Below are 18,094 nucleotides of genomic sequence, written 5' to 3' on the forward strand. Positions count from 1 at the left end.
GACCGCTGGGCTGCAGCCTCTCCACTCATGGCAGCATTTCATATGTGCGAGGCAGCCCCAGGGCTGCCATGTACGGTAACAAAACGGGGGGAGGCAGCCATGACAAATGCTGTGGCACTTGGCAGCCGCTGTGCTGCAAATCACGTGCTATGGCAGCGCCCGGGTGGGAGTGGGAGCCGCTCGCGGAGGCGTGCGGCCACCCCAGGGCAGAGCCCCGAGCGAGCACCAACCCCCTGCCCTGAGGGGCTCAGCAGCGTGGGGGGCAGGCTGGTACCCTGCCCTCATCTGTCCGGCACATGCAACGGCGAGCAGCCCTCCCAGTGGCACCCCAGCAATACTATCTAACCAGGGCAGAAAGCCTTTCTTAAAAGGTATTTATTTTTCTATTTTGCTAAGACCCACCGTGATCACAGCCTGGCCTCTGACATGTCTGTGTCTGTATTATCAGGCCGACGTAGGGGCAGAGAACTGCCTGGCCCGTGGCATGCCTCATGTTTGGCGTCTGTAGTTCATTAAGATGGAGGGGCTAATTTTCACCTCCTGCCAGGCAGGGGGATATCAACACTAGAGCAGAGCTTGCCGCTCTGGTGGCAGCATGGCTAAACCCCGTGGAAGCAGGGATGGACCCCAGTAGAAGGGCACCGTGTTTGACAGGGACAAAAATCACTCCCAGCTTTACCATGCTGGCTTTTAGCTGCATCTTAGATGGGCTCCCAGCTCTCATACAATTGAATCGTAAGCTGGGTCTTTGGCCCAAATCTGAAAAAGTACCTGAAACTTGGTCTGCCTCGGAAAGAAATGGGACCATACAGGACACCTCTCTGCCTCTAGCTTGGGAGGAGGAGGGATCTGTGGGAACGCATCCCTTTTTCTTGCTTTTCTCATACATCCCTTACTTTCTGACTTCTTTTTTTCCATATACATTTGATTCAGGGCCCCAGAAACCAATCTTTCCTCTTTTGCTGACCTTTTCTGGGCAGTTCTTCCATGTCCTGGTGGGCACAGGGTCAGGCACTGAATCCCCTGCCAGGAGTCCTTGCTTAATCCTTGAAATAATTCCTGTGTCTGTGTTCTTGCAGGCAGAGGAGAGGAGAACAGCAGAGAAGAGGAGATCAGACAGTGACAGAGGCACAGAAAGCGAGCACGGCCGGAAGGTGAGTTTGGCCCTGTGTCTCTCTGGGGGGACTCTCGTCTTGGAAGAGGAACCCAGTAGGATGTGCCTCCCTGTCAGTAAGCATTGCCTCAGTCCTGAAGGAAGCAGCAATGTGCTCTGATGTGGTCCCCGCTGTTCATCCCTCTCATCATCCAAAGCTTTGCTGAGCAGCTAACACACCTGAAGCAAAGCAGCACTGGAAAGGGGTGACAGGGGACCTGCCCTTCACACCTTGTCAGGGCTGCTGAAGTCCCCAGCACAGCAGCAGGGATGTTACGAAGGGTAACGTGCTCAGCCATCTGGCAGCACAGCCCTAGCTGGTTTCTCTCCCAAAACCATTTGCTTGTGGGTTGAAAGGCTCAGGCCGTATTATCTACAGCTCCTCACTTCAGCAGAAGCTGAGTAGGATGGAGGTAAATTAAAGCACGGGCCTTCCCACTGACTGTTTAATGCAAACCCTGAAGGACATGCTGGCTCCCCCGAGCCTGCAGATGCTCTTAATTAATGGAGCACAAATTGAATAGCCCCACCTCAATGTGATTCATTAGGAGGACACAGATGGGCTCTTAAACATTAATTCCAGCTGAGCCCCCCAGACTAGAAAAGGGGAGCACGATAGCTTCATGGTCTAGCTAACCACAGCTATGCTGCAACTGAGGTGAGCCCCTGGTCAGGGACCGGCTTCCCCTGCTCTGTGGGCCCCACAGCCATCTCCGCATCTACCCACAGGAGAACATGGGCACCAGCTCCGGTCTTCCCTTCGCTTTTGGCTTCCCCTTTGCTAAGGGTCAAGGTAATGGTGCAGAGTGCTTCCCTTATCCTCCAGCTCTCGAGGTCAAACCCTGCTCTTGCATGCTTCTCCTCTGTGGGCACATCAGGATCCATCGTGGCAGGACCCACTGTGCCTTACCGTGCTGTGGGGCTGGAAGCTGTGGGGAGCATCTCCAGGCCTGTGCCCCCACCCAGGGACCAGTGCTTGCCCTTGCTTTGCCCCGGTGTGCCTTGCCTTTCTGCACATCTCATCTCTCCCTTCTTGGGAATGCAGTCTTGGGTCCCCCAGCTCCTGCCAGCTAACAAATGGAGGAGCAATTACTGCCACCCCATCCCTGGCCCACGCAGGTGCGTCTCCTTAGTAACAGGGCTTTCAGTTACTCCTTCCCCGCTGCTCTGCTTTTATCAGCAGTGCAAGGCTGAAGAGTTAATTCCTGTTTGGGGACAGGGTGAGGGTGGCTGGCGTGGAAGGGCACATGTGTGAAGTGATGAATTATCTGCTGGTAATTAGCACCCCAGGACTCAGCTCTGCATGAAGCTATTTGCTAAGCAGTGTTGCTTAACAACATGCCATGGCCAGTTGGCTCCTGTTTCCACCATGTCCATTAACCTGACATCTGGGTTACCCATCTCTCCCTCTTCACATGCTCCATCAGCTCTGAACTATCTTTTCATTAAGCTTTAAATTTTTGAACAGTGGCAGCCCCTAACTAGTCTACCATGAGGAGTGATAAAGCAAGAGGCTGAAAGCGATGAAGGCAAAGAGCTCCTTTGCTCCAAGAACGCCGCTCTTAGCACTCACAGTACCATGTGCCCTGGGCACAGGGTTGGCCCCAGCCCTGTGACTGTGGGCTCCTGTGGATGCCTGGTGGTCACAGAAGGCTGTTGTCCTTCCCGACCCTCTCAGTGTGAAGGATTTCATAGGCATAACTTTAAGTGTCCCAAAGTCTTCAGGTGGGGGGATTCATTAGCTTGGTGCATCTTCTATGAGACTTCAACCTCTCAAACTCTGTTCGGAGGTGTTGCAAGCACTCCAGGAACTAACTGTATGCCATAAGTAAACCTTAGCAAAGTGCCTCTTCCAGGAAAAACTGAGAACGTTTGGTTTTAAAACCTCCAGGTGAGCAGGAACACAGCAGGTGAAAGCCACTGTCTAATTTATGCCTGCAGTTAAAGTGACTGCAAGTACAAATGGGGCAAATCAATTCTGTGGCCATTTGCACACAGAATTACAGGGGCATGCTTTAAAAGTTTGTAATCAGGTACTGAATGCCTAGAATGAAAAATTACATCTTATGGCAGCCGCTTGACAGATCAGGAGGTTAGATATCGCAGCAGGAACCAAAGAAACATTGCAGTTCAGGTTAGGGAAACAGCAGCGAAGCCCCATCTCATTAAGGCAAGAGGAATGTATCCAGATGGTGAAATCCAGGGGTTTAGGTGGAAGCAATTTTAATCCTTCAAAATGTAACACTAATCATGTAGTCTGGATGAAGTGGAACAACTTCTCAGAAATACGTTGCCACAGATTATCATAACCGTTGTTGAATAACCCTGGGAGGGAATGGTTGCTTGTTCTCATTTGGCTATGGATTTACAATCTGACTCTAAGCAAGCCATGTAACTTCTTCCTGCCTCAGTTTCCCTTTCTGTAAAGTCAACCAGCCCTGGGACCGGTTTATTTAGGCTGTGGGTAAAGCGGAGCCCTTCTGTGTGCACATCACTAGAGAGAGGAGCTGACCTTGCTGCAAGTTGTTTTCAAATATTACTGAGCATTTTTGGTGGTGACAGTACAAAGCACACTGAATGCAGATGTTTCAGACATTTTTATTAACAAGAATAATTTTTGCCTCCACTAGGATGGCGGGAAGTCAGCGCAGAAGAGCCCTGGAGACCTGAGTTTCCCCATGACTGGACGGGAACGCTCGGAGTACATACGCTGGAAGAGGGAGCGAGATCAGATTGACCTGGAACGACTGGCACGTCACAAGAACGCGAAGGGCGAGTGGCGACGGGCTTGGGATGTGGAGAAGTCGGAGCACATGTAGGTCCTCCACAGCCCTGGGGTGGTTTGTTTGTAGCAGGCCATCTGCAGCCAGTGACGAGATCTTGTGCAGATGCTCATTGCCGATCAAATCCCATGCTGTCATGTGCCTCTCCCTGACCAAATCCACGTCGCTGTCTCTTTCTCCTCCTGACCACGTCTGTCAGTGGGACCAGATATCAGAGTGATTCTCATATTTTCCTTCTGACATGAAGTGTCCTACTCTGATAGGAGATACTGCGTGCTGACAAAGATTGCCTGCCTTTGGTCCCACCAGGGCTTGCACTGTGGGAGGGAGGGGAGCGTGAATCACTGCTCAGTCTACATCTGGAATGGCCTCTCCATCTCCACATGGACAAATCCAATGGCAGGAGGGGGCAGGTGCTCTTCTAGAAACAGGGATGGATAAACTCGCATTACTAGTCCACAGGTTTTCTCACTGCCCTGCTTGTTTCTCCTTTTCAATCACAGGACAGGCCAATGTTTCTAAGTCCTCCACACCTCAAACTCAGCCTGTTCAGGCACTGCAGTGCGAGGGGATCACTTCACAGGGCCACCTATATGATACGGGGGAAACGCTGGGGACAGCAATGTGGGAGAGCTCTTAATGGGGTCTGACGCTTCCCCGCTTTAAACGCTGTCCCTCTAACTGTGCTTGTCCAGCTGGGTCACACCGGCTAGAAAGCTTTGGAGGATGACTTAGCACCTGCAGCAAGGTAGCATTTTGATAGGGTGTGGAGTTAGGGGACATTAGGTGGGTTTGCTGATAAAAGAGTTTGTGCAGGGCAGATAGATGAGACAATCTTTTGGCTGAGGAATGGGACCAAATACATAGATTTTCCGTCACTGAGACCCCAATAATTAGAGGTGAGTTGACTTCAGTGGGTGCTGAGTGTTGCTGGCAAGACAGGTCTGAGCCCTACCTTTCTCCTGTATATACAATTTTAAGAGAAAAGCCATAATACAAAACAAGCGGGATTAGAAACCAACGAAACGAGTCTGATTGACAGGTCTGATCTGAGAAGGCAAGCCCTGAAGCTACTTCAGATTGTATTTAGAAGCTTGGGGAGCTGCATTTGAGCCTTGTACAGTTACACTACAGGCATCTATAGGCTTCATGGATATTAATAGAATTAAATATATACATATGTGTGTATATATATATATGGGTACTGATGTAAACGTTTTAGAGGTTCTCCTTTGGGGTAGAATTGCCTCACAGCCTCATTTCTCCTGGTTAGTGCATGCAGTTTCAGCTCCTGCTGAAAAACCTGCACGTATTTGCCAGTGGGCAGGTGCAGAAGGGCCAAAGGCTGGAGCCTGCATCGTCTTGAGGTCTCCTGCCCACGCTTTTGCACACCAGATGAGAATGGTCAGGTCTGACAATGCCTGTTTTTAACCTGCAGGTTTGAAGAGGACTTTGTTAAGGATGGGGAGCCAGCCTTGGATAATCCCAGCAATAAGAAAGGTTGGCAAGGGACACCTAGACTCTGTCCTGATGCTAGTGAATGCTGATCGTGCGAATCCCAGTGCCACAGCAGCTGTCGTGGCTGTCAGTTGTGAAACTCTGCTTTCTTGGGCAAACGCCTGAGCGCAGTGTTGGGGTCTCAGCCCTCTCTGCTTTGCAGAGGGCTCAGGGGATGGGATCTGAGCGTCTGGGTGCTAGCGCTTTTTACCTTCCCAGGGAGAGCAGTGGCACTGTTTCTGTAACCTTGTATGACACAATGCAGAGGCTCAGCACTGCCTCCTTTCCCAAACACTGGTTTGAGAGGCAATCCTATTCCAGAGCACATCATCGCTGATCCCTGTGGCACATGCTGGCTTCTTTACTAGCGTAAGTCCATCATGACTCCTGTTTCTCAGGAGATGGACTGGCAGAACAAAGCTTTCCCTTGTGACGCCCTATTTGAACGTCAGGCTTTCCACTGCGTGTGCGTCACAGAACATCACTCACTTTTGTGCATGCTTTGCTTTGTCCTTTCAGGGGGAAGAAACACAAGGAAATTCCAGCACAGGTCCTTTCCTCCCAACGGGAGAGGTGAGTAAACCACAAGACTCAGTTGCATCACCCCACTAAATGTCAGCACCTCTGATATGCCCTTGTGGAGAGAGTCCTCTCCAGGCACTCTCGCAGATTCGGAGTGCCTTTGGGGGACATACCATGTGGCAGCTCTCGTAGCTGTGTGGTACGGTCTGTGCTGTGTGGCAAGGGAGAACAAGAACAAGTCTTCCAAGGACAGCACGAGGGAGACTGTACCCAAGGAATAAGAATTAAAGTTATAATTGGAATTTGGAATAAAAAATGCAGAAGAAACACCTCTAAATTCTCAATTTGTATTTATTACTTTAGAAAATAGACATACAATATGCATACAGCTTCAGAGGCTTCCTCCTGCAGAGGTACTTTCCAGTGATACAAGGATGTTGGCCCCTTCAGTGGTCCATCAGCTGGTTCCGCCTGCTCTTGCATGGCGTTTCCAACCTGTCTTCTAGGTGGAGGACAGCATGGAGTGAATGTGAGCGATCCTGGTCTGAAAGCAGTACCTGCTATGAGCAGCCGAGCCAAGGGAAAGGACAGACTGACTGGCAGAGCCAGAAGGTAAGGAGGCTGGCAGCAGCGCCGCGAACTGTGATGTGGTTGTGATATGCGTGTCTGGGTCTCATTCCTTGCCTGATTGTGAAGAGGGACAGACAAAAAGAGATACTGTTCCACAGCGGCATCTTTTCAGGTGAGCTCATGTTGGCTGGGACCATGTCTGGCAGGACTTCACTTAGAGGGGTTTGTGGTACTTGTGGGGTGCATCATCGCTGTACTGACCCGCTGCATCGCCTCGCTGCAGAACAGCCCGGGGGGGTCAGGGTTACTCTGTGACCAGGTTTGCGTAGCACGGGCACATGCCCCACCAAGCTTTTCTACACATCTTACCTGACTTCCAGGCACTGCTGCTATGGAGGAGCCGCCTCCAAAGATAGTTCCCAACTGAACCAATGGTAATTAGGATTGATACTGTGGTACAGATGTCTTTTCTTCTTAACCAGCTGTTCTTAAAGATGTAAGGAGGGAAGTGGCCTGCTCCTGCCAGCTGTGGGCAGCACACAGCAATATAGTAATTTGCACAGAAGTAATTTTGGAATATCAGCAAAACTAAGTGCATTTTACAGGTTCACCCACGTCCTCCCAGGGGCCCCCTCCCCTGCTGCTCTCCATAATTAAATTTCAGTGCAGTCTCCAGTTTCCTGGAGCCACACTGACAGTTTAATAACAGTAATCGTCTTCACAGCACTGCCATGCCCTTTAGCGGGCGACAAAAGGATGAAAAGTTGATTACATACCCCAAGCCTCTTCATTTATCCAGAACACAAAACCATCCCAGTAGCTTTTAATGTCAGCGTTCTTCAACCATCCGGGTCAGTTATGACCATGCAGTTAAGCAGAGGCATAAACAGATACGTGCTTCACGGGGTACTCGCAGCATTACCCAGAAGAAATTCGTTAGTTGGAGGTCAGCTGCTGCTTGCTGCTACTTGGCTGAAATGAACAGTGTTCGGCAGGGTCTGTGTGTGCAGGATTCTGCTGTGTCAGGACAGCAGCAGGTCTAATATGCAGAGCCTGGCACTGTATTAAGCCTGGAGATTTTTTAATGTTGCTTTTGTTTCCAGTGGCTGTGCTTTGAGGAAATGCACCTGAGCAGCCATAACTCTCAGATAGTTAAGCTGTGGACTGGGAATCTACTTACAGCATAAAGATGGGTTATCTTCTGTCTTCCTAAGCCCTGTTAGTTAATCATACTTTTTAAAATTAAAGTTAATTCTGATAAATTGATGAAGAATAGGATCAACAGCATGCAAATAATCAAGTTAGCTTTGTTTTTAAGTTACATTCCACCCCTTTCCATTCTTCAGCTCCATCCCCAATAAAATGTACTTGGGAAAGAAAAGCTGATGAGCTGTGCTCATGCTTGCTCTCCCCCAGCTGCTGACTGCAGCACCGGGGAATTACAGCGGTTCCCAGAGGATGTGCAGGATGGGCATGCCAATAGATTTGCTTTATGTTGTTACTTTCTATGAATACTTCAGAAGGCTTCAGACTGCAGGCTGAACGTTGCTGTTCAAAACTATGGAAGATGTAGTGATTACACACAGTTCTGCCCTGCCTGAAGATGCCAACCCATCAGGGCCAAACCAAACTCCCAGACCTCATCAGCTACCCTCAGAAATAAGCTTAGTTCTGATTCTGAAGGTTTGCCACTGAAATTTGGTTATTTGTGATAGTAAAAAGAGGGACAGGGAGCTGGCCAGAGAGAGACGCAGAAATAAAATTTAAAATCAACGGGCTTTAGGGAAGAATTAAAAAACAGGGACAAGGAGCTGGACAGAGGGAGACAAGAATAAAATTTTAAAAGTGACAGGCTACAAGGCAGTGAGGGAAGAACTAAAAAATGGGGACAGGGAGGTGGACAGAGAGAAACATAGAAAGAAAATTTATGTACAGAAACTACTTCAACAGCTGCACTGGAGAAGAGAAACAGAAGGAAAAAATATATCCACCTGATACTATATATAATAAGTTAAAGCACAGGTAGCTGTTGGGCAGACACTACTACCCCCACACTGGCTGTAAGATTCTTAACAGCCACAAATGACCTGACTTTAGGTTGTCATCCTTTCTAAAAGATAGTACTTCTTATGGAATACAGCTTTCCTAAAAATCACACATCAGTTTTGGGCTAAACTGGATTCAAGGGGAAGGCTACTGATGGAGCATTGCTGTCTCTGCTTCCCTCTGAACTTAATTGGATCAGTTATTATTAGTTGTCTGGGTCTCTGTCAAGCTGATCAGAGAACACTGTTTCCTGAGCCACCTTTCCTTTGGACTTTGATCCATCTGTTCCTTTAAAATGCACATCTAGTGCCATCCCCTCTGCTTTGAGAAGGGTTCATGGGACACCTTATTGCTGCAGAGCAGATTGCGTCTCATTGTGGGAGAGATGCTCAGTGCTCCCAAGGGCTGGAAGAAATTGCACAGAATAAGCAGCTCATGGTTTCTGTCGGTGTTTGCTGCAAATGTGAGTTATACCCACTGCAAAGATCATTTTCTTCCTTTCTCTCTCCTTCCTACTGGAGTCTTTTGTTTCCCTGCACTTCAGGGCCTGGGGAGGTGGGAAGGCACAGAGGAGGTTTCCCTGGGAGCTTCGTGTGCTGGGATGTCTGGTTTATTCTGGTCACATCTTCAGCTGTTGGCCATGCCCATCTTGTCTCACCATGAGAACTGGGGTGCATCTCAGGGTCCTTCGGGGAGGATCAGGTGTATAAGACGTGGGATCAGTGACTCAGCTCATCCAGATGTGGCCCGCCCCCGTCCTTCCTCCCAGGCAGCAAAATATAAGGAAAGACGTCGGAAAATAATGATGATGTTAGAAGGACCTGATGACGTGATAAACCTCCAGTGTTTAATGTTAAGGTTTAATTCTAATGCCATCATTCTCTTCTGCTCTGTGAACATTCTAGCTATACAATTCAGATGCATATGGCTGGTTAAACGTGTGCTGGGAGTAGCCTGTAAACGAAAGAGCAGTGTTGATTTTGAGCAGCTTCTTGGAATGGACAAAGAGTTTATTGCTTCCCTTTTACAGGCAGAGCAGATGGATGGATCACGCTATTATCTGCTCCCTCCACGCCACAGCCCACGGGTCAAACATCAGCACTCGGATCGCGCCTTGGGCTCCATCTCTGCCCTGGTCAGACCCAGGGGAAGGGATGAGAGCCTGCCCGCTCCCCTATATCCATCTCTTCTCCTTGGCAAAGGTTGACTTATGTCCCAAAGCGTGTCTGTGACAGGCAGATGCTGACTAGTTTCCAGAAGTCATAAACAGGGTCTTGAGCCATTTCTTCTTCCTTCTACACTGAGCTCTCAGAGCCATGCCCAAAAGGAATGCCTTGGCTAGCTGTCTTATGGCAGAAATTCAAAGAAATTAACCTTGGGCTGGGATTTAATGTTTTGTACAGACTGCCTCAGAGCCTCTGACTGGCCAGCTTGGGGCACTGTTTGACGACACCTCATTGAGCTGCCCCTCATTAGCGGCCCTCAGAGTCTCTTCCTGCAGTGGTCTCCGTTTGCCTCCTCCGCTCCAGAGCTTGGAGAGGTCACTGAAGGCGGCCTCCTCTCTGGCAGCGAGTAGGACAGCTAGCATCATTTCACACTGAGCGGGGCTGTACCTGGGTATCGGCACTTCTGCCTGCTGTGATAGTACAGTGTTATTCCCTTGCTTTTCTCACCTCCCCCATTAGCAGGAGATCTATGCAGTGGGTCCAGCAGACTTAAGATCCCTTGTGCCTTGGATGTGCCTGCTTGAAGCACATCAGAGTCAAAGCATGCCAGCGATGTCAACCAGTTCACAGCGACAATTGTTTCTGGGATGTGTTCTGTATCTGGGGAGAGGGGAAGGTCAGCTAGCCAGATTACACAGTGAGGTTTAGCACCTTCTGTTGGGAGGCCCAGTGGACGTATAGCAGAGAGGATGCCTGGCTTGTCATGGGCTTCCACAACCTGCTTCTCACAGCAAGCTGAGAAGGTATGTTTTCCAGTACATGTTTGTGCCTCCAGTGCAGAGGCTTGGAGGCTTTTTAGTGCCTCTAACTCCTCTAGGGCTGCTGGGTACAATCAGGATATTATTCATATCCATTTTAAGGCTTTAAGGCCCCAAAATGTCTGGTGCTAGTATCCTGTTTAGATGCCTGAATTCTCTTGGTGATGAAATTATAAAATCTTATATACTACTGTCTCCACAGAGACATTCTTTATTCTTGTTCTTTTTATTTTTTTTCTCATTTTATCTCACAGTGAAACAATACATCATGCTCCTCCCTGAACATCCTCCAATAGAAATGGGGCTAGAAGGCGTCTCGATTTATTTATTTTTCATTCTTGTTTGCTGTACTTCATATTTATCAGCTACTAGGATGGAAAATCATGGTTCATTTAAAACTACAAAGAAGAATCTTGAACACTACTGATGTGACTAGCTGCAACATGGAGTCATGCTGTAAAGTCCTTGCCTTCACCTGTGGGCCTGGGGAAACTGGGGGAAATGAGGAAGCCAAACACTTGTCTGCAGCATGGACACCTCCCTCAGCACCATCCAACTGCTCCATCCTGCCAGAATCACTTCAGAATAGCTCTCCTTCTGCCCATCCATCTTAACTCATGGACTTTTTCTTTTTTTTCTTATCTCCTCTTCATTGCATCTTCTGTGCCCTCTGTTGATCTAGAAGGGATCCTGTGACTCTCTGGTCATGTAATCTTGTCTCTGAAACTGGAAGAGCATCCTTTGCTCTACTGCTTCTCTTTGGGAAGAGCCATTCCTGAAGCTTTTCCTGTCATTGCAAATCTCAGCTCAGGGAGCCTTTGGGGTGCTGAATATTCCTTACCTTCGCTTGTATCTGCCCTTTAGCACTTAGAGACTCCTCTCCCATTTAAGTCCAAGCAGCCCAACAACAGTGGTGAGACCCGTTTGGAGCATCTGGTGGTGACTGCCAGCTGCACCTTACCCCATCAAGACTGTGGAGCCAAGTTCCCGTATGAAGATCTATTGTGGCTTGCACTAGCCGTGCTAGGGAATGCGCTGGGTATTTTCACTGCATGTTAGTGATTAATAACGCGCTCCGGTGTGTTAGCAGTAATGATGGGGAGGAGGAACATGTCGGGCAGAGATGCTGAATATTTCAAAATTGCTGTCTAGCTAGTTTTGGCTATCTTTAGATCTGCAGGGGTGGTCTGTTCTGGGCTGGCTCTGCGGGAGCCATGCAGTGGTAGAGTAGATGGAGCAGGGAGAGGCAGAAACCTGCAGCCAGCAAGTCATTCCTCTGGTTTTAGATATCTATCTGGGGAAAGCAGTCATCAGTCCCACCAGCATCGATGCTGAGTGCAGAGGGAACTGATTACAAGGGCAGCCCGTGCTGAAATTTAACACGGTTGACTATGTATGATGAGCTCTACCCCTACAGCCTGACTTTCAGAGCTCTTCCGGGGCACCACTGAAAATACAACCCCAGGGGTGAGGGCTGCTGCCGAGAAAAGAGGCCCTTTTGCGGTTTGAGGTAGCACAGCCGGTGGTGGGGACCTACCTTGTATTCAGGACAAACCCTCCCTGGCTGTGGTTTGGGTGCTGGGTCTGTCGCTAAGCCCTGTAGGACTGCTCTGAGCTGCTTCGCCCTCTGCCTTAAGGACACCGTACCTCTACGCTCTGGGAGCGCCTGGAGGTGCTTGCAAATGCAATTTGCTCCTGCCCTAAGGACTTTGCTGTATAAAAAGACAGTGTGAAGCAGCTTAGTGTGATTGTATGGTGCAGCTTGTGATGGCAATTCCCACGCAATTTTCACAAGGGCACATGGGATCACTGTAACACATTTGCTTCTGGAAATGCCCGACTCTGCAGTCACCTTAATGTGCATATTCATTTTTTGTATCTTGGCCCAAATTTGCCAAATGAAGAGGCCAGTAAGCCCAGCAGAGTCTGTCTAGAGAAGAATTAAATCTCATACACGTTTGCACATGTTGTGTTTTACGAGTATGGGGCAGGGAGAAATACGTGTAGGTTATATATATGTGTATATATATAAAATGTGTGTGTGTGTGTGATATAACTCACTAGGCAGACATATGAGAAGGTAAGGGTTGCTAAGACCCCTCCCTGCCCAGTAGTACCGCATGGGCAAATTCCGATTTATATTCACCCAGGCAAATTCAAACAAGCAAAAGACAGCAGTTTGTCATGCAGCCTTTAACTTAGCTGTGGCCCTCTTTGGCACAGGGTGTTGTAGCTGCTGAAAATTTATTATGGGGTCAAAATGCACTTACACAGATCCCTGGAAGAGACTGTCTACTAAGCATGACTCAACACAGAGATACCATCTCAGGCTCAGGAAATCCCAGAGCTGCACATTTCTGGAAGCTGGGTGGGGTACCGGGGAGGTGTTAAACCCATTTGCCCTCTTTCCAGACTCTACCCTAGGCATCTGCTAGTGATGCTGAGAGGGGAAGAGAGCCTGGGCTAGCTGGACCTTCAGTCTGATCCTTATGGCCATTCTTGCAGCCTGCTTGCACATGTCCACGTCTCCAATCTCCCAAGCTACTGCAGAGCAATTTTCTCCTTCACTGTCTGCCTCTATGTCTGCCGTTGTGGAGATCTGGGACACTTGGGCACTGTCAGGCAAGCAGGACAAGACTGTGGCAGACATCAGCATAAGCAAACTGTATATCTTATTAGTCTAACGACAGATGTCTGTTCTGGCAATTGGATTTTCTGTTTTCATTACATTTAGAATTATAACAACCAGTTCATTAAGATTTAGTGGTCTCAGATGAGTGTCTCTGGATGGGCTGAGTGCTTTGCAGGTACCAAAAGGAACTGGACCGGTTACGTCTGCCACCTTTATCTCCCGTTGCCTGGTCAAGGGGCTCAGACAAGGAATGCATGGCCCTGGTAGAAATTCCTACCTAGATGTCAGGCAGGGAGAGTGGCTTTGCCATATGACAACTTGAAGGCCTAAATTCTGAATTTTTTTTCTTGACAGATGGGATGCAAAAGAAGGCGAGGACATGTCTTTTCTGAAGGATGACCTTGACGGCCAGGTGAGTTCATCAGTCAAGGCTGGCTGCTGAGTTTTTCAAAACATGCACTGTCAGGAAGGGTGGGGACTTTCAGCCAGTGCAGAGCTGGGAGACCCCTGTGTTGGGTAAACATACCCCTCGTTAGCACTCTCCAGGTGGCATGATGCGAGAGCACCTTCACTTCTTGCATTGGCCCTCTGTGAGCACAACCGCCCCACCCCTCTTACTCTGGTCCCTGAACACTTCTCCACCTACATCCTTTTACATCCTTTAATGGCCTCTGCAAATTTTTCCTCAAGTGTTGAGAACCATTGTAGACAAGGAATACCATATACTGGTATTTTAATAAGCTGAACTAAATACCTCCTCCTTTTCTCAGAGGAGCCTTGGTATGGACAAGCGGAAGAGCAGAGGTGAGGAAGGGGTGGAAGAGAACTGCACGGCTGAGCTGGAGGAGGAGGTGAAACAGCCAAGCCTCCAAGATCGTGGGGCCTCCTCATCACAAAGGCTACGAAGTGGAAAAGTCCAGTCTGCCCACAATGGCCAGAAGGAGGAGCGGAGAGGAGTGAAGGGCATGGAGGTGTCTGTGGCCAGCACTGGTGACTCAGAGCCAGGGCCCAAGCTAAGTAAGGACGGTGTTGGGGAAGATGCCAGTGGGAAGCCTGGCACTGCTGACATCTCTCAGGAGAAGGAGAGCACTAACAGCACTGCTGCACAGAGCAGCCTTCCAAGCGCTGTGCAAGCCACCAGGCACAGCAGTGAGGAGACCTCATCATTGCCCATGGGAGCGAATTTAGATGGAGCTGGCTTAGAGAAAAAGACAGCTTCAGAACAGGAGTCCACTGAGGACTCTTCAAATGGCCATGGAGGAAAGCTTGACACAGCAGCAGGAGACAGACTGGATGCAGGTCAAGGACAGCTGGTGAGAAAAAGAGGGGAGGAGGTGACCCAAGACACTGCCCTTCAGGGGCAAACACTTGCACTGAAAGGAGGTGAAGATGCTGAAGGCACTGAACACAGAGGAGAGCCTTTGCCCCCAAGGAAAGCCGACTCTGACAAGACTGTTGTGTCTGAGCAGGACACAGCAAAATCACAGTCCAGGGAAGGGGACCAGCCTGAGGACTGCAAGGACAAGGACAGTGGGGACACTCTCAACTAGCAAAGATTGTGCTGGCTTGCCTGAGACAGAAGGTGAGTTCCTGACCGCGCTCCCCATGGTGTGTTTGTTATCCCGTTAATGCTCTCGGTCATAGTACAGATCCACAACTCGATTTTCTGTAACAGCATCATACCAGATAACTATCCAAAAGTGTTAACTAACAGTGGCATGGATCCCTCAGGTAGTCTAAAGCTGTGCATCACAAAGACCTGCCCTGGAGTGGGTGGGGAAACAATGGAAAGTTAGACAGGAAAATTTGGACAGAAAACGGGACTGCTGAGTCTGGTTGGTGACATGGATTAGTTAGGGCACAAAATGAAACTATTCCTGGGAAGGGATAACCTCAGAAAGGATATTTCTGTCTCTGGGGTGATCACAACTAGAATAACTTGAGGTTAGCGTGGTCCCTTTCCCAAAACACTTGCAAAGCTATAGAGGCCCACCTTGTGGACAGTAGTTTGAAGAAGGTCGACTGCATGTGGGAATTCTCTTCCCAGTACAAGATCTGTGAATGCTACACTTTGAATTATACATGTGGTAACGCTAACGTGCAAGGCAGTGTATAAATACAAAGGGTGAGATGGTTCCTGTTGAAAAGGCCTATGAACCAAGCAGAAAGGAGGAAGAACAGATCTGGTTATGTAGCAATGCTCCAGGTTTTACTCAAGCAAAGAAGTTTCTTCCGGAAAGGCAAATGCAGAACAAGAAAAGCCAGGAGAAAGAACAAAGTATGACAGGCAGAAAAGTAAGGCAGAAATTAGGAGGAAGGGGCAAGGAGAGAGTGTAGGGGCTCTTTGGCAGTTACCTTTGCAAGACTTGTTCTTTCCAGGCAATGTTGCACACAGATCGGGATGTCATACCCACAGGTGCCAGATCAGAGCGGTAAGTCAGGACGTGGTTCTACCACCAGGTTAGGCAGTAAGGTTGCAATTCACTCCACCTAACTCAGGCTGAACACAGAGACACCTAACTTAAGATCTGGGCTTTGTTTCTCTTCAAAGGAGAGAGACGAGCACTTCTAGAATGCAATCCAGCTTGCCTAACACCTGAATTGCTCTCAGGATACTCCTGGCTCTATCGTTTAAGTAGAGAGGTGGCAGCTATATTCCATAAGTAGGCACTTCAGGCAATTAGCTGCTCAAAGCTAGGCAGGCCGATCACCCCCACCAAGTGCCTTTCCCTGATTCCAGCAGGCTTTTCTTCAGACTGGGACCCAGCAGCTTGTCACTGGGTATTGCTCAGTATTCATCCCAGAGGCACAAATGAGCTTAGGGATGAAGTGGTTAAGCTGCTAACAAAAAGACTTTCACTATAATCCAATACTATACAAAAGGCGTGGAGAAGCGCAAGCGTTACAGCTATTTAAAAAAGACAAAACACCAAGAACCAGCAGGAGCTGGTTCTGTGCTTGAACTAAAATTCCTTCAAGTGAGGGGAAATTAATTCCAACAGCATTTAGGAAAATATTGAGACACCTGGGTGCACATAGCAGGAGTTTACTGTCCAGGCCGTGCCTCCCCAATCTACCAAAATTCCCCCCAAAGGGGAGGATGAAGGAATTAATGGCTACTTTTCTCGCTCAGGATAACTTTAATTAGACACCAACTAAGAGGAAACAATGAATTACAGTAGTCCACTTTCATCTCAGCAATGGAGATTCCTATGGTTTGGTAATAGGGCCCTGAGTCCACTTCAGCATGGCTCTTTACTCCATCACTCCTCAATGAATTCATTACGGCAGGCTTAATTATAAACATACCCTTAGGTCTTGGAGAAGAGAAGGCGGCTGAACCTGGTGTTTGCACTTAACACTCACACGTCTGCTTGGCTAAGCTGGACCTTGAGACTGGTATCGCTCTCTGAAAATATTTATTGCTTGGGAAACACCAAGTGTAATGATGCCAGGGGAAAATAAGGGGTTAACTGGTGTCCCAGTTACCCTCTACCATTTCATCCTGCCTGCCTTCCCATCTGTGCTCATTTTCCCTTGCCTGATCATGCCCCCACAGGGGAGCACGTTCCTGCCTCACTTTCCTCTCTTTCCCAAACAGTTTAGGATGAGTTTCCAGGTGTGCCTAAACTGTGCACTCAGCATTGGACAACACCTTTTGATGCAGACAAATGAAAGCAAGACACTTTCCTTTTTTGATATTGCCTGTAATTTAGGAGATGCTTCAGATTCCGGGGGGGCCCTGGGCAGGATATGGATGGCAGGTCCCTTGGGGAGAGTCAGCCTTTACCCAAAAGCAGCAGTGCTGACCTGTGTTAGGATCCCAGGAATAGGCACAGCTGCGTCAAATCTTACACTGAGAGAATGCATCGTCATTCTTTTTAGTCCTTAGAGCAACCACCAATTCACAGCAAAGACATGATGACTTACCCTCTCTGAGCACACCGGGCTGTGATTGTTTCATCTGAAGGTTTCCTGCACTTTCCTCTGAAGCCTCTGACTTTCTGGCTGGCAGGGCACCCGCAGAGGTGCCAGGCTGAGCCAGTGCAGCAGTTTCTGTGTCCTCCATCTCAGCAACGGGTTTCTCCTGGGGTTTTGGGGGGTTTTCTTTTCATTCCAGCAACTGCCAGAGCGTTTAGAGGATGAGTGCGTGAGTGCTGCCTGGCTGTTTGTTAGTCTTTAATGATGTTCTAGGGCATCGCTGTCACCTCCTATCTGCTGAAGTCACCACAAAGCAATTTGATCTCTCCCTTTGCACCAGTGACAGGCCACTATCAGGGCTGGCTCTCCCCAACAAGATCATTTGCAGACAGAGTGAATTCTGCCGTGATTTATTTGTAGTGGGGAGAAGAGCCAAGAGGAAGACAGAGGGACTTGTCTTTAACTGTCTGCTCCCTGTGTGCAATTTGTCAGGAACATCCCTTGGCAGACAAAAAAAACGCAAGACCTGGATTTGTCCCGCACTAGCTCAGCACAACCAGAACAGTTCATCTGTGTGGCTTGACAGCAGGGCTCCTAGGAGCAACAAAATAGCAACAACGACGACAACAACAACCACCAAAAAAGCAAAAGCTCATTTGGCTCAAGTCGGTTAAGTTGTCGGTGTGTTTGGAGCGAAAAGGTCTCGTGCCTATTCCTGCTGTTGCTTTCAAGTTCCCAAATCAACATGACAGGCTGCATAATGACACAGATGGCAGTCATAAATAACCCCCGGCTGGTAGCAGGCGCTTCCCTTCTCCCTTGGCTTCTGTTTCCTAATGCTCTACAGACAGATTAGTTTTAGACCACGGTACGTATAGAGAGCTGCAAAGCTCTACTTTATTTGCATGTAGTTCTCCCCTAAAGTGTTATTTCACAGCAATTCTTTGGAACCAGATCCCTCAGGATTGCCCCCATTTGAGGTGCGT

The 18,094-nt window shown here is 48.8% G+C and overlaps 1 protein-coding gene across 1 annotated transcript in view; it reads left to right on the top strand.

Annotated features, from left to right (window-relative positions):
• Positions 1-18,094, top strand: part of CCDC9B (coiled-coil domain containing 9B) — a 51,168-nt gene that overhangs the window by 27,074 nt on the left and 6,000 nt on the right. The window contains exons 6-12 of the mRNA XM_087739985.1: positions 1,080-1,154; positions 3,784-3,968; positions 5,375-5,436; positions 5,953-6,006; positions 6,462-6,567; positions 13,542-13,599; positions 13,958-14,769. Of these exons, the coding sequence (XP_087596111.1) occupies positions 1,080-1,154; positions 3,784-3,968; positions 5,375-5,436; positions 5,953-6,006; positions 6,462-6,567; positions 13,542-13,599; positions 13,958-14,737 (1,320 nt within the window). The 3' untranslated portion in view covers positions 14,738-14,769. The remainder of the gene's footprint in view (positions 1-1,079; positions 1,155-3,783; positions 3,969-5,374; positions 5,437-5,952; positions 6,007-6,461; positions 6,568-13,541; positions 13,600-13,957; positions 14,770-18,094) is intronic.

Source organism: Nipponia nippon, unplaced genomic scaffold (assembly GCF_047370975.1).
Source record: "Nipponia nippon isolate SJK-2023a ecotype South Korea unplaced genomic scaffold, ASM4737097v1 scaffold_10, whole genome shotgun sequence".
Lineage (NCBI taxonomy): Eukaryota > Metazoa > Chordata > Aves > Pelecaniformes > Threskiornithidae > Nipponia > Nipponia nippon.